Genomic DNA, 16,128 nt, shown 5'->3' on the forward strand with positions numbered 1-16,128 from the left:
GACAGGGTCAATGGCAGTTGGGGCGATCCATCTGAAGACAAGCTCTGAGAGGGTTAGAAATGCTGAAAGCAATCTTTGGCTGATAAGCTGAATTAAAAACGAACAAACACAAACAAACAAACAAACAAACAGAAACAGAAGTGAACATGAAGAGAGAAGACTCTTTGAAAAGTATAAGGGAGTGACGGAAAAAGGCTGGTTAGATCTTGGGAGCCAACCAGAGGAATCTGGTCTTGAAGCATAAAGCAAGGGACAACTTAACATTCCTATATATGGGAGTGATGTGAGGAAAGCGGAGTTTTAAGAAAACTTGCTCATGTTCCTACTAAATTATTGTGACAACGTACTTCCAAACGTCATTCCACATCCCTGAAACATTCTTAGACATCCAAGTTGAAATGCATATATATGACTTGCAATCCCTCTTCTAATCTTACCAATTGTTGATTATGCCTCACACATTTGTCATCTATCTTCTATCTTTACATGACCAATTATGAACAGAGCTGCCACCAAAGGATGAAGTGAGTAAAAGCAACATTAATGCATTTTGAACTGACTTCTGTATACTCAGCTCAAATCTTCATTACCCTCTCTACTCTAACCTCTCTGGTACTACTTCCTGCCCACTGCTGACAAAGAAATGTTCCTAAAGCACAGCTTATAACTGTGACCTATAAATGAAGAAACATTTGCTGGCTCTCCACTCTCTAAACAGCACAAGTCCTCCACAGTCTGCCTACCTCCAGGCCTGTATTCTGCCACCTCCCCCAACATCTCTATAGTCACTCTAAATATTCCCTCTTCTTGTCCACCTCATAATGCCTTACTTTTCTCAGTTTCATCTTTCAGCCAACACTTTCCATATAGTGATTGATACTTTTTAAAAAGGGACAAAAAAACAACCCATATCACTCCTCTACCTACACTCTTCAGTGGCTCCTAAATGCCTATAAAAGTCCCACCTTCTTAGTACATACAGGATATGAGGCTTTCTTTGACCTGACCTCTACCCTTCCACTTATCAATGAGTATTTAATGTTCTAGAAATTCCACCACTGCGTGTAACATATTATTTCCTGTCTCTCTGCCTTCACCATGCTGATCCCTCTGCCATTTCATTCTTTTTTTTTTTTTTTTTTGGACTAGCTGTTTCATCATTTAAGATTCATAATCTCAAGGTTTTCCTCAAGAGGCCTTCTTTAACTCCCTGTGTTAAACTAATTATCACCCCTCTAGCCTTCAGGAAACATAGGCATTTTTACTTTAATTAAATCATATCACATTATTCTGTATGGGTATGTCCTTCTATTGCTATTTTCTCCAGTAAAACATAAGCTACAACTCTTCTTGGTCACTTTTATACAATTGTTACCTTCGCCAATGCTGACCTCAAATTAAAATAAGCACTATTGACTGCATATATCAACCAAGGGCAGATATTGTGCTTTTGATACAGCCCAAAGTGAAAATTCAGAATCTTTAGGCCTAACAATTCAGCACCTGAGAGCCCTACCTGTTTCACTACCAGGTAGTCAACTCCTGGAAGGGTGAATAATTCCTGATTTAGGATCTGAGAGGAATTCAGTTTCTCCTACCTTACCTCCCTGACGTCTTTTGCTTGCTATATACTGGGTGCTGTTCAACCTGGTAATAAGGTTAGCAATCTACTATCTTCAGTGATAATATAGACTGGTTGTCACTGTCTGCCTACAGGAAGAGTTGGGGACAACAGTATGCAGAGAACAAGGAATAAAGCAAGGAATGGGGTGAGTCCTAGAGGTAGCACCAGATAAGACTTTTGATGGAAGACTGAAGGAAAGGTACCTATGCTCAAACACTTAAGTCAAGGGAGTTTGTTAAGAAGTGGTGTTCCTCTTCAGAGACAGTTGTAAAATAGGTTTTTAGGCAGTATATTCTAAAAGTGTAATATCCACCATGGTAAGAGCATGAACCCCAAAGGCTGACTCCAATGTAATGTCACTGAAGAAGTCTCTCCACCCCTCTGATTCTTTTATTCTCATTTCTCTCCCACCCTAGAGGCAAATAAAAAATGCATATCAACAACCTTGCTTTAATGAAAAAAAAAATAATAAAAAAATAGCTTTAAACAACGTACCTTTGATTTTTTGTTCAGTGGCCTAAAATAAAAACAAACAAACAAAAAACAATGTAAATATGAAACTGAAAGAAATGGGTTATGATAAATGCTCATAGATTACTATCATATAAGACATACACACTTTTATTAAATAAGGAATTTGTCATTTAGATGAACTACATAGGAAAAGATATGCAAAAAAGCATGCTTTTCCCATAGATGTGCCCAGTTGTCCCTAATACAACATTTAGTAATAAGTTTTTAAAAATGCTTGTATAGACACAAGGCAAAGACACTGTATGACAATGTACAATAAAAAAAAATGGGACTACACTTTCTCATCATTTAGTTTTTAAATTATTTGTGTATAATTGTCATCTTTCCATTATTGGATCTAATGAGTTTTGCACATGTTTAAATGGCTTCAAAAGTTCCTGTTTCAAATGATGAAAGATAAATTAAGTTTTCTGGAAGAAGAGCTGCAGATAACCACTTCAGCCAAATCAGTAATAATTAGACTGCTATTAGAGTGAAACGCAGTTAACTTTTAAGTTTTTTTTTTTTAATTGGGAAACATTATCAAACATATGTAACTTCTGACACATTTGACAGTTCATCAAAATTACCATGCTCAGAAGGTAAACTCACATGGACATGAGCCCTGCTTTCCATGCCTGCCCCTACTTCCACCGTCCGTGCCACAACAGGGAGAGGGGGTTAGGACCAGTAGAGCTGCCTCATGGGGCCTCAAGAAGAGGGACTGATTATAGACAGAGGTTACAGCAAAAACCAACTTTTTGATTAAGATGAACTGTATGGGAGTTCTATGAATAAAAGATACAAAGACAGGCAGGGAGTTGAAGAAAGACTGAATAATTGTATTTGGTAACCAGGAATTGTTTCTAAATGAAGATAAAGCATTTCTTTAACTGCCTGACATGTAATTCACTTTGTTTAGTCATACAAAATTATTGTTACCAAAAATACCAATTTTTAATTATATCATTATAGAGCTATATGGTAAAGAACTATATGGCAATTACCCTAATATTGAATGTACACCAAGCAATCTTTCCCCGGAGAGCCACAGTCAGTCCAGACACTGAAGTGCTTTACCAAGTTTTAAAGTATTAGCGATATGTTAAATAATGGAGGTCCATCTTTTATGTGGCAAGTTTTTAAAAAATTGATGGAAGGACAATGGCAAAAGACCAGTCAACTTAGCTTGAAACACTTCATTTACTTCTGGAGAAACTGTTTTTAAAATCTAATAGTAGTGAAACAATCTTATTAGATAGAACGTGATATACGAGAGGGGACCCAAAAAAAACTCAAACACACCTGGAATTATCTTCTGGAGGGCATGTCCCTTGTAGTACATGCTTCTCCCACTAGGTGAGTGTTCTAGGCACCCATCTGTATCAGTGTGCTCACTGGTGGTGTTGTGTGAGGCTGCGTTTGGCTTCAGTGAATTTTTTCTGAAGACTAGAATGTGTTTCCCCATTTCAGGATGGGTGATTACTGAGTACACCTGCCCACACCGTACTGAGTGTTCAGTTTTTGACCAAAAAACGGCATGACACCTATGCTCCACTCTCTCTATTCACCAGATTTTGCCCTAAGCAACGTTTTTTGTTTCCCGGGAGAAAAAAAGTCCTCAAAGTGAAACGTCTTCCTTATGTGGGAGAGGTGAAACAAACAAGCAAACAAACAAGGCAGAAGTGCTAAAAGGCATCAAAATCAGTGAGTTCAAAAACTGTTTGGAGCAGTGGGAAAAAAATCTTGATAGGTTTACTGCATCAAATGGAGTATAGTTCAAAGGTAACTTAAGTTTAAGCATGTAAGAATAAATACACAATTTTTATAAATTTCAGCTTTTTTGGGTCCCCCCTAGTATAAATACTTTGAACTATTAGAGGTGTCACATCAAACAACAACATACATAACTTTCTGAAGCCAAAACGTTAAGCATAAAAATTACTTTACAAGTTGAAATCTTTTTTTAAAAATTCTATGGTCTCTTCCAGTTTACTTCCAAAGAAAACTAAGTTACAGTACATAGAACCATGACCACATTACTAGATTCCTACTTTGCAACTTCTCTGAAAAAACTTCACATTGCTTTAGAAAAAAGATTAGTCTCATCCAGTTTGCTGTCATCTATAGAGAATGGCACCAAAGAGACACCAAAGAGATGGGCAAAGGTATATACTCATCAGAACACCAATTAATACAGGAATATATGTAACAGAATCCAGGAGTTCCTAAATAACTAGGAGAAATAGAACTGATAGAGTTCCATTTCATTAAAGTAGGTTTTTGTGGGTTGGTCCAGGATCTAGTATATTACTCAAACTATTTAAGAATGTCTGCACTGTTCAATGGTAGCCACTATTTAAATGTGGCTGCTGACCACTGAAAAATAGCTAGTGCAAATTGATATCTATAAAATACATAGCAGATTTCTATTATTTAGTATTAAAAAAGGAAGGGAAATAGCAATATTTTATACTGATTAGATATTAAAATAGAAACATTTTGGTTCTATATTGGGTTATATAGAATATATTAAAATTAACTTCAACTTTTTTTTTGCTTTTAAATGACCTTGTCATTTACACTTTCTGGATCTCAGTTTCCTAATTCCTCAAAGGAAAGGAAAAAAATCTGTACTGCTTACCTTTCAGGGCTATTATGAGGCTCAAGTAAAATATAAAAATATATTTTGTGGAAAAACACACAACTCTATTCAAATGTGAGGTATTGTTCTATAGATCCTCTTGTGTAACAGAATTAAAGAATCCTGGAAAGTCTAGAAACAGAATGATTTCCACTTTGAATACATTTTTTTTTCCCTGAACAAATGAACAAACCTGAGCTATGATTTCACAATTATCACAATCACCTAAATTCATTAATGAAGGCATCGAACAGGTGGCAGACATAGCCTGCTAAGTGCTTTCTTTCTGTTGGGCTCTGCACCATGTGCCCCAGCTCCTCCACCCCTAAACACACTCAGTGGTTAAGAGGTCAGAGCCTGAAGCCAGACTGCCTGGTTTTAAGTCCTAACTCCATCATTTACACTGTGTGACCTTGGTCAAAATCATTTAACTTCTTTAAAGCTTGGTGTCCTCAACTATAAGAAGGCAAGAACAAAAACACCTAGCTAGTGTTGTAGCCAGGGTAAAATGATTTAACTCACATGTATGCTTAGGACAGTCTCTGGCATAGAGAGAATATTCAAAAGATCATCAGTAGCTAACAGCTGCTATCAGCCCCACCTGCCTGTGCTTTGGCTCATTTGCAAATAACCTAACTCAAACTCACTTTCGGTTCCCAAAGTCTTGCTTTTTTCCTCTCTTTTTCTATCATCTACAATGTCCTGATAGTGCCAGGTATTAGAATATGGAATTAATAGTTAAATTTACCTGTTTTAAATGAGCTAATGGTCAGGGAGCCTTTTCTATGATTTTGTAGTAAGCGACATCCAGTCTAGAACCCAGATCTGCTGCATAAAAGTGAGTTTAAAAAGAAAAAAGAATACAATCACGTGCTGTCTAACAATGTGGATCCATTCTGAGAACTGTGTCACAGGGGTGTCCAACCCTGCAATCCACAAGCTGCATGCAGCCCAGGATGGCTATGAATGAGGCTCAACACAAAACTGTAAATTTACTTAAAACTTTTTTTTTCCTTCATCAGTTTTCATCAGTATTTGTGTATTTAATGAGTGGCCCAAGACAACTCTTCTTCTTCCACTTTGGCCCAGAGACACCAAAAGGTTGGCCACCCCTGCGTATGCTGTGAGGTGACAGGATTGTGTGATCACAGAGGTACATACAACAGAGATGGTATAGCCTACTACACACCTAAGCTGTATGGTATTGGGTTGGACAAAAAGTTTGTTACGTTTTTCCTTTAAAATAAAAGACATACTTTTCATTTTCACCAATAACTTTACTGATTTAGATATTTTGAGTATGTAAGCTATCTCCTGCCATTGGGTCCTAAGTGGGTAGAGGCCAGAGGTGCTGCTAAACATCTTCAGATACATAAGACAGCCCCCACAGCAAAGAATTATTTGGCCAAAATGTCAATAGTACCAAGAAACTTCACAAACCACTTTTGAGACATTCCATTAGCCACAGCACCTACTCTGTACACTGCACAAATCTTTGTTTGCATTTCAGTTGCATGTTCACCTTTCTTAAAATAATAATAATACACCAAAAATGCTGTTTATCTTCTCCCATCTTTAGTATTAAAATGGCTGCACAAAAACTCCCCAATTTTGATGTTTTTTTTTAAAGCATTCTGATATGACAGCTGTCACAATACAATCTAACAAAATTGTTTAGAATGAAGTTAAGACACCTAAGCATTACTGGAGCCACTGTACGGAAAAAACATAATGGATTTTTTGGCCAACCCAATATAACCTACTGCTCTGTAGGAGAGGAAAAATAACTTTCCCTCTACTATTCTGGGGTCTTAACTGAGACATCCCTGTACTAAAAGATTAACAGAAGAAAAACAAAAAGGTTTAATAACATATACTTCCTGTATACACTGGACAGACCCAGGAAAACTAGGTAACTCACCAAAGTAGCTGAACCCACAACCTTAAATACCACCTTCAGCTAAAGATGTTGGGGTTGGCGGGATTCAGTTAGGGAGGCTCCCAAGAAAAGCACAGTAAGCCAGGATATGGTGGTTAGGCAGAAGGAAGCCATTACCTTCTGCACTGATAAAGAGTTTCTAGAGATAAGATCATCACCTCTTCCTGATACAGGGAGGAAGACACCCTGAAAAATGAAAATTTCCCTCATTATGTAAATGTCTTCTATATAGAATAATATTTACTTGGTCTTCAGAGCTTCTCCCATATCTGCTGTTTCTTAAAATTAACCAGCCTAAAATAATCCTTATGCCAAAGAGACATACTTGGTGGTGACAAATTCTGTTCCTCTATAGCTCCCTAGGCTACAAACATGTACCACATGCTACTTGTACTGAAATACTGTAGGAAACTGTAACACAATGGTATTTGTGTAAGACATTGTGCTACAACCATACTACCTCACTAGGCAATAGGAATTTTTCAACTGTCTTATGGGACCACTATAGTATATGTAGTCAGTTGTTGACCCAAATGTCATTATGCGGCACATGACTGTAGGAAGCTGAAACAAGAGGCAAACCTTTAAGGGGACACACCAGGTGAGTGCAACACTCCAGGACTGATTATATTACCAACTAGCTTACTGGGAAAACAAACAAACAAATAAACAAAAAAAAACCCTCTGCTATGTGACTGCTGAATATGATCCCTAGTCTCAGAACAAAATGGTCTTTGGGAGACAAGAAAAGTAAACTGAAATTTCCAAAACAGAATGAAGGTGGAGGTTTTCTACAACCTAAGTTTCATTTAAACTCAAACTTAGCACATTGGAATCCACAAAGCCTGTAAAAGTCTCTTCGGCTTTTAACACAGTAACAAAACTGTCTCAATAAAAAAAGATCACAGTTTGTATTGTTGCTTCCCTCATGCTCTCTAGGAACTACAATTACAAGCTTAAAGTAAAGGCTACACTAAATTATACCCTCTATAAATAATCCATTTCTCAACCTCCTTTTTTCTCCTCACTGCATTCCCTCAAGATTCCTTCTAAAAATTTCTTCTAAAAACAGAACTTGGATATAAATCTATGGTAACAACCTATTGCTACTATTGTTGCCCCCCGCTCCCTGACCTTTAAGTACAGAAACTATATTCCCAATGCTATGTCAAATTATTTTCTAAGTCTTAGAATCAGAAGGTAAGTAAATAGCCATGCTTCTTAGATGTGAAATAAAAGACTTTGGGGAAAAAAATTTTCTTAAAACGAGGACATCCAGTTATTGATCTCTATCATTAGAGGTGTATTGGGGCTGAAACATAAAAAAAAAAAAACATGTAATTTTTGTGTAATATTTCTTTAAAGATGAATTTAAGACAAAATAAGAAAAATGATCAAATAAAAACATTGTAGTGAGACTTGTTGATGTCTGATTGTTTATACAAGGAGTTGTGCTATCTAGTTTTTTATTTAAAATAAAAATATAACCTGAGGTTAAATTTCTTTAAAAGACTACAGTGGCTACTAGAGACTGTTTTCTGCATTCATGGCATAAAGACCTTTTAAATGCCTTATAAAATTACCATAATATATTATTTCCAGCTTTATAGTTCTTCTTTAGATTGTTAAAAATAAAGCAAAAGTTTAAGAACGTTCTGTATCACAAGGTGAAAGCACTGAATTCTGGGAAAGCGCCAGATGAGGGAATTACAAGATTGAAAATCTATTCCTAGTTCTGTCATCCTGATGAAACTATAGTTAGCCACCTAACAAATTTTAATGCATGGGTTCCTTATGCATGCAATGAATGGGTTGGAACATACAGTATCTTAAGTCTTTTTCCAGATATGAAATAGATTTTTAAGAAGTATACATAGATTACATAAAACAGGCAGACTGTTTTTCCTTTAGTGCGTTTATATAGATATTTTACAAGTACACATAGATTACATAAAATAGGCAGATTGGTTTTCCTTTACTGAGTTTTCTTTAGTGTTTTCCATTTATAGAATGGGCCTGCCTACCTGGCTTATGTAGATATCTATTACCTGCTTGCTCCTACAATCGACAAGCTTGACGAAACTTGTCTTAAAACTCCTGTGACTCACAATCTTTCATATGGGCTGTTAAGTGTGCCACCTTGAGAGTTTACTTTGTTTTCTTTTTTAAAAGCCATTTGGTAACAGCCTATAAAAATATCAGCTGTCTTCACTTCATCAATGGGTTGTGTTTAAATTCAGTTGCACGCTGGTTATTCAGAATTTGAAAAACAGCCTTACAGCGGCAGTCTAGCCTACTAAATTTAACATCAGAGGTATTAAGCTTCCCTTTATGTTGTGTTCAGGGACTAGGTCTTACTTTGTCTATGGGACACACAGAATACTCTACCAATGCAAAATAAGAAAATACTTCCCATAGCTTTAAGCCTCCAATGATGGTTCTAGTAGGACACGGTTGAGATGAGAGACTAGAACCATACAGGTAGGCAGGGATGGAGTGGGAGAGAATAAGAAAAGCTGTCACTTACAATCTGGAGAGAAGCCAAATGACACAAAAATCATCATTCACATATTAAAGACACTGACTTGGTGATTTAGAAATTGGATATGAAAAATATAAACTTTAACAACTACAGTTATTATTTGTAGGTTGTAACCTAAAAAGTACACCAACATTACGTATTTAAAAAACACAATATTCAAAGAAATTCCAGTGAATCCTCCTCTTAGAATTTCCTCGGTGAACAGGGTCAATTCCAAACAAATATGTTTCATTATACAATACCTTAGGCCTCTTCTCTAACCATTTCACATACATCCTGACTTATCAGCTAAATCATAGAAGCAGGGATCAATAGGGCCTAATGCAACAGTCAGATGCTCACTCAACCATTGATTCTTCATAAAGTATATCCAAGTATCTTCTTCAGTAAATCTCTTAAGTTTCTTATACATTCTTTTCATTAAATAAATGGCATTCACACCATGGAAGAGAGTCTGATAAGCCTTCCTCCAACCTTAAGACTTACAGAGGACACAACATTTTCAGAGCAAATCCTGAGCAAAGACTGATCAGATTGCAAAGATCATCCAATATCAACAGGTCTCTGACATAGGCCTAAGGCATTGTTAAATGTCAATGCCAAAACTCTCTAGTACTAATGTAGGTCTTTGACAGAAGTGGTGTAATGTGAACTTTTAAAAAGCAGGGATACCTGGACTAAAAACCTCTTACAAACCCTAACTATGACAATTACTGATGCATCTCTTTCCAGTCACTCATGAGAGCAACCAAAAGGCTTAAGACTGCAGTCACCTGTAATCTGAATCTTAACCCTCCTGCGCTATGCTCTGTACTCTGCTTCTCCCCAGGATCTACAGACCACACCCCGACACATCCAGAACCGAGTAACAGTAAATCCTCACTTAACGTCCTGGACAGGTTCTCAGAACTTCAGGATTTATCATAGGCTAATTGATATAAACAAGGGTTAGGTTCCTACATCTCATCAACACATTTGAGGACCAGCTGTGTATTTCTTTCTCACCACTCTGTGTATCCCCTGACCTGGTTAACTGCTCCCAAAATGTACTGAGTCGCACAGTCTGGAACCTAAGAGTCAATCTAGGTTCCCCTCCCTTCATATCCTTTCAAAAACTTCTGTGGATTTTTAAAATAGTTCTTTTACCAGTATCTCAGCTTCTAGTTTCTACCCCTTCTAATCCAGTTCTACAATTTGCCAAAGTAAACCCAATGACCCACACCCTTGTAAGAGCTGACAACCTCCCCAGTCTCATCCCCTGAAATTTCTACCCTTGGCCCTCTCCCCATCAAAACCCATACTTTACCTCAAGGCTATGGACGCTTACCTCTGAGGTTATTTTGCTTGGAATCCTTTTGTATTCTCCTCCTTCTCCACCTGTTCTAAAAAAATTTCCCAGCCTCCTGCCCTGTTTCAGGCAGAGTTAAGCACTTCTCTCTGTGCTTTAACAGTTCCCTACCTACCATTTTCGTGTCCTATGTTTTTCCCTATTAAGAAATGTTAAAGTCATTAGAATACAAAAATGGATCAGTAAGTTCACTGGGTCTTTTATAACACATTAAGGACCTTGAACCCTTAATACTGTAAATGAGAGTCAGCTTAGTTAACCATCTTGTCTTTAGTTTTAATTTGTACAAATTTTTTATAATTATGGACAGAATCTTTTATTTTTCTGCAATTTGTATTGTTTTCTGACAATGTACTGGCTAGGGATCTTTTGCAACAAATTATGTCTGAGATTTATTTAAAATATCCTAATGTAAACTACAAATTTTAAAAATTAGTCCAGGTACTAAATGAAGAGTGAAAAAGAAATCAACACTTTATTTCCTATCATGTGCATTACTATTTCCTTTATTAGCATATTCCTGTATTACTTTCATTCCAATTGTGTATTATACATCATCTCACTTTACATAACATAAAAAAACTTTTAAGGCCCAGAGAGGCTAAATAAAATTTACGGCCACACTGTCCTGCATGCTCCGTGGGAGAGCCAGATTTCGCATCCCCTCTATGCAGCTACTAATTCCATGTTCTTCTCACTTAGAAAATGACGGATTATGAAAACCTAGCAACAGCTCTAATAGAAAGATAAAGATCTATACAAAGCACTTACCTTTGAAAAAACTATTGGCAAGATTAAATAACTAGACATTAAATTAAAATTAAATTGTATGCATTTGGCAAATTACTATATATGCATCGTCTAAGACATTAAAAGTTAAAATGAAACTCCATTAAAGTTAAAACAGTAAGTCAAATTTTCAAAAATTCAGTAAGAATAATTTTTTTAAATTTATGTTTAAACTACTTAATATAAATAGTTTATTCATATACTACCTTCTTTTGAGCAGCTTCCTTCTTTTTCTTGTCGTCTTTTTTCTTTTTCTTTTCTTCCATCAACTGTTCTTCTTCTTGCACTAAATCCCTGAACCATACAGTTGCAATTAACTTTCCCAAAATGTTATTAAGAAATAAAAATAATGTTGCATACAGATTCATTTTCACTCTATTAGAAGTAAAGACAGGGCAAATTATTCTTTTATCATTCACTGTGAAATAAACACAGATTTCAACCTAAATCTAACTAGCCACTAAATAGGACTTTTCTTTAGTAAGCCACAAGTAGTAGAGCTTTTATCTTAATGTCATATCAAGGAAGATAACCTAAAATTAGCAGATGTTACATCAGGAAACAACTCTAGAATGTAAACAACATCATGTGAGCCACAGTTACCTTGCTTCTGGCCCCAATTATCAATTATTAGTAGCTAATGGCAATACCTGGAACCATCCCACAATACTCTGGAGTATCTTTGGCTGTCCTTGCTCTAAAAAGCTTTATAACTATTTTCAGAACACAAGTTATTCATATATAGATGATGTATTTCAGCATTACAATTAATTTCACATTCTATAAGCATTCCAAACTAGTCTATAAATACTTGGGAGACAATAATGCACTCATTAAATAAGTTTGTTTCAAATTCCTAAAAATCACAAATACTTAAAAGTTGTCAAAAGAACTTCTGGTTCAGGATTTCAAAATCATAGATTGGGCGCATGTGTTTGCCTCTTCCCTTCCACTCTACCATACTGAAATGATAGAAAAAAAGGTAATAAATCTATTCAGAGCTGAGGAATAAACAAGAGCAAGGGAAGCTCCAACCCAAAAATAAACAAAGAGTCCTAAAGGAATGTAGGTGCCATCCTCCAGTGGAGCTCTAGAGAGGCTCCAATATCAGGGGTGGGAGAGCAGAAACTGGAATGGAGCAGAAAGACTAACTATGGATTAGAAAGGCCACTACTCAACTCCTTCCACACACTTTTCATTCCCTTACCTATGTGGCTAAAGATGCAGCTGCATTTGAACCCAGCCTAAAGCCAAACGAACACTTTCTAAAGATCCTAAACCTTTACATTTTAAACATACTAAATTTAGACTTTACTGGCTAAAGATGTGTTACCAGCTCCCAGTGTGGCACCTGGAAAATATAAGGTGCTTAAAATTTAAAAAGAAAAAAAGAAACTAAACCTTTGGCAGGAGGCAGGTTTGGCGACCAGAACAAAGCCTCTCTTACTGGAAACTACCACTCCCCTTCTCATACCCTAAAGTGAAGCCTGCCCTTCACACACAGAATCCGCACCAGCCCTCCTGTTCACAGGAGGAGCCTAATGGATAATAAAAAGCTAAGCAAAGTTAAGGGGAGCCCACTCCAGTTACCTATATTAATTGCCATAGAGCCTAGAACCCAAACCTTCACTTGTAACATCAACAGACAACCATAAGTCATCAGATAATTGAAGAAAATCAACAAACAAAAAGAAAGTACCTAAACTCTGCCTTGAGGAAGCTTTCCAGAAGGGACATTATGAATATCAGGCAGACAAAGAGGGATTCAAGGGATATGAACTACAAGATGAGATGAGAGAGCCAGGCAAATACATAAGAAACTGTAAGGGGCGCTGTGGGTATACTGCAGCGCAATTACACAAAACTCAAGTTGGCTCTGCTGACAGAGGTGGACAGTGGAGATGCACGTAGACAGGGGACAACTAAATGCACGACACTATATATGATTGATTATAATCTAGTACAGTGAAGTAAGACTACCAACATCAGAAGTTGGAGGGAAAGTATGACACCTTAATATATTTTATTGTCATCTGTCCTAAGTAGAACTGTCGGTGTGGCTAACAGAGTAGCAAAACATATTGGTGCCAACAGTAACCATGACTCACTCACTCTCACTATTATCCTGGCAAGTCAAGGATCAAGCCAGCCACAGCATATGAGAGGATGAGAATACGGTGAGCAAACAAACATAATTAAGTTATATCACTGTCATGTTACCCATTAAAAGCTAATTACAGCCCTAAATATGTAACCATCTTCAGACTCAGTTTCTTTATTAAAACTGGGGATAAATTACCGTATACATCTACTTAATAACATTTTTATAAGGATTGAATGAGGAATGGTTACTTAACACAGTGCCTCTAGGAAGCATTCAAATGCCTAGTCATGAACCCCTCTCACCAATTCTCAGTGGCACCCAAAAGACTGCATTTATTCTACTTTTCTCTAGATACTAGGGGCATTTATTATGTAGAAAGGTCAGGAATCTTCAGCATCTGCTCTTTGTGTTCTGAGAGTTATAGGCACATCCTTCTCTAATCTTGTTCTGTGTCACTAATTTTACTCCATAAAATGTGCCCTTACTATCTAGCTGGAATTTTTTGCTCCCTTCTCAAACTTCATTTTGAAGGCTTTTTGATGGGGTTAGCCAAAAGTGGTCTCTTTAGTACTGAAAGAGGTACTACCATTTCCTCTCAAGGAAATACTACAGTATCAGATGATACTGTAAGCCTAAGTTCTGCTCTCAACACTACCATCAAGGCCAACTAACTACTCTTACCACATCTCCTCCTTCAAAGAGCCAACTGGAAAAAAAATATAAATATGCCACCTGTGGCCAAACACTTTGGCCTTCAGGATTTAAATGCTAGTAGAGACTCATTTAAGACATCTGGCTCTATCATTCGGGCTTTATCATTTATCAGATCTATCAAAAGGGGTAAGGTTGATAGACCTGATAGGTCTAACTGGTCATCGTATTTGACACATGCTTCACACAGACAACATTTCAGTCAGCAATCACTCCTCCCCTAAAAGTAAGTAGCAGGATACCTAAACCTGCAAGTTCTGGACCTAGCGATGAGAACAAACCTCTCAGTGATTTAAGTGTTAGTGACTATGCTGGGTACTTCATGTATTTTTTTCTCATTTAATTATTTTTTTAAAAATGTTAGGAAAATATATTCTCTTTCTATACACGAAGAAATTGAAGCTCAAAAGGTTAAGTGACTGGTCCAAAGTCATATAGCTAGTACAGGGTAAAGTCAAAATTCAAATCTCATTTTGAAGTCATGGTCTTTCCTTTCCCCTCCCAAGGAAAGTACCTGCTCTTTTCAGGAGCCACTGAAAATAAATCTTTTGCATTAAGTGATAGATCTTACTTACAATAAATCATTGCCCCAGAGTGCACTTCCCAATCCTTATTTCGTTCCATCTTTTACAAGAACACATAACAGAATGCAGTGCAAAAAATACGAATTATTAGAGTTCCAAGAAGCATGAGGTGTGTGATCAGGGGCTAGAAGAGCAACATAATCAAAGACAAAAACTGAAGAGCCACTGGCTTTAACAAGAGGAAAGAGGCACTGATAGTCTTTAAGACAGCAGTTCCCAGTATTTTTTATTTGTGAATGTTTGTGGGAGGGTGGTGTGGGAGAAACAACTAGACTATCACTAGTGAACAGCTAAGTTGTAAGGTCCCATATCTGAAGAATTCAATAGTTTTTTTTTTAATTTAGCAAGAAAAATAGGAAACCCTCAGAAATGAGCAAAAACACCCCTATTAAAAATTCATCAGGAAAAATGGAAGGTGCATGACAGAGTACGCAGTCTGCTACCATTTGTGTAAAAATCAAAAAAGAGTTGCCTGTATGTGCACAAAAATGACCCTGAAAAAACACCAAAGAAACTAACAGTGATTGATTGTGGGAGAGGGAGCAGGGAGAAAGAGGCACACTGGAGATACGAGGAAGGGAGATCTCACTGTATAAATCACATCAGTTATATGATTTTTGACTTTTGATTGCTGACACAATTAAGTGTATCGATGGATTTTCTAGTTAAGTTGCTGGGTTTTCTTTCTTTGTTTCTTTTTTTTAATTAAGATTTATACCTTACAAATCAGATGTACAAAAATAGTAGTGTGTTTGTCTTTTATAACCAACTTAATCTTGCTCTGAAGCTTCCCTTCCTAAAGATGGCAGAAATAAATTTAAACCTGCTAAGTAACAGCCTCTTCCAGGGTGGGAAAAAGGGAGGGGGAGCTGAATTCAATGTTGAGATTCTTTTTTTTTCAATTAATTAATTTATTTTTTCAAATACATTTGTCTCTGCCTACCCCCTGCCACTTTCCCTTGCCCCCTCCCTCCCTTCGTCCCTCCCTCCCTCCCTCAGCTCTTCCCCTTTGGTTTTGTCCATGAGTCCTTGCTATATGTCCTTGACTTGCCCCTTCCCTTCCTGTTCGCCCACCTCCCCCTCCCTCCTCCCTCTTGTCTCTGTTGGTTTCTTTTCCTTTCAGTGTTGCTGGTCTTATTTTCCTTGCATCTTTGGGTTTTCTTTTTAACAAAGGCAAATTTAAGCTCTAATGCTATACCATTTTTACTAATTTTAATTGGCAAAAATGTTTAATAGTAATATCCAGTGCTAGCAAGAATGAAAGGGAGGGAATCAAGTGTTAGTGCTCTACCACCTTTTTCCTGCACAGATACTTGTTTAAAGATTCAAA

The 16,128-nt window shown here is 36.9% G+C and overlaps 1 protein-coding gene across 2 annotated transcripts in view; it reads right to left on the bottom strand.

Moving 5' to 3' along the window:
* TNRC6A (trinucleotide repeat containing adaptor 6A) overlaps positions 1-16,128 on the bottom strand; it is a 96,516-nt gene that overhangs the window by 61,525 nt on the left and 18,863 nt on the right. For both annotated transcript variants that reach the window (XM_054580883.1, XM_054580884.1), the window contains 2 exons: positions 11,606-11,774; positions 2,120-2,141 (listed from right to left, as the gene is read on the bottom strand). In XM_054580883.1, coding sequence (XP_054436858.1) covers positions 2,120-2,141; positions 11,606-11,774 — 191 coding nt within the window. The remainder of the gene's footprint in view (positions 1-2,119; positions 2,142-11,605; positions 11,775-16,128) is intronic.

This window comes from Pteronotus mesoamericanus, unplaced genomic scaffold (genome assembly GCF_021234165.1).
Source record: "Pteronotus mesoamericanus isolate MK-2021 breed Mesoamerican mustached bat unplaced genomic scaffold, CSHL_Meso_final contig_64, whole genome shotgun sequence".
NCBI classification, from domain to species: Eukaryota; Metazoa; Chordata; class Mammalia; order Chiroptera; family Mormoopidae; genus Pteronotus; species Pteronotus mesoamericanus.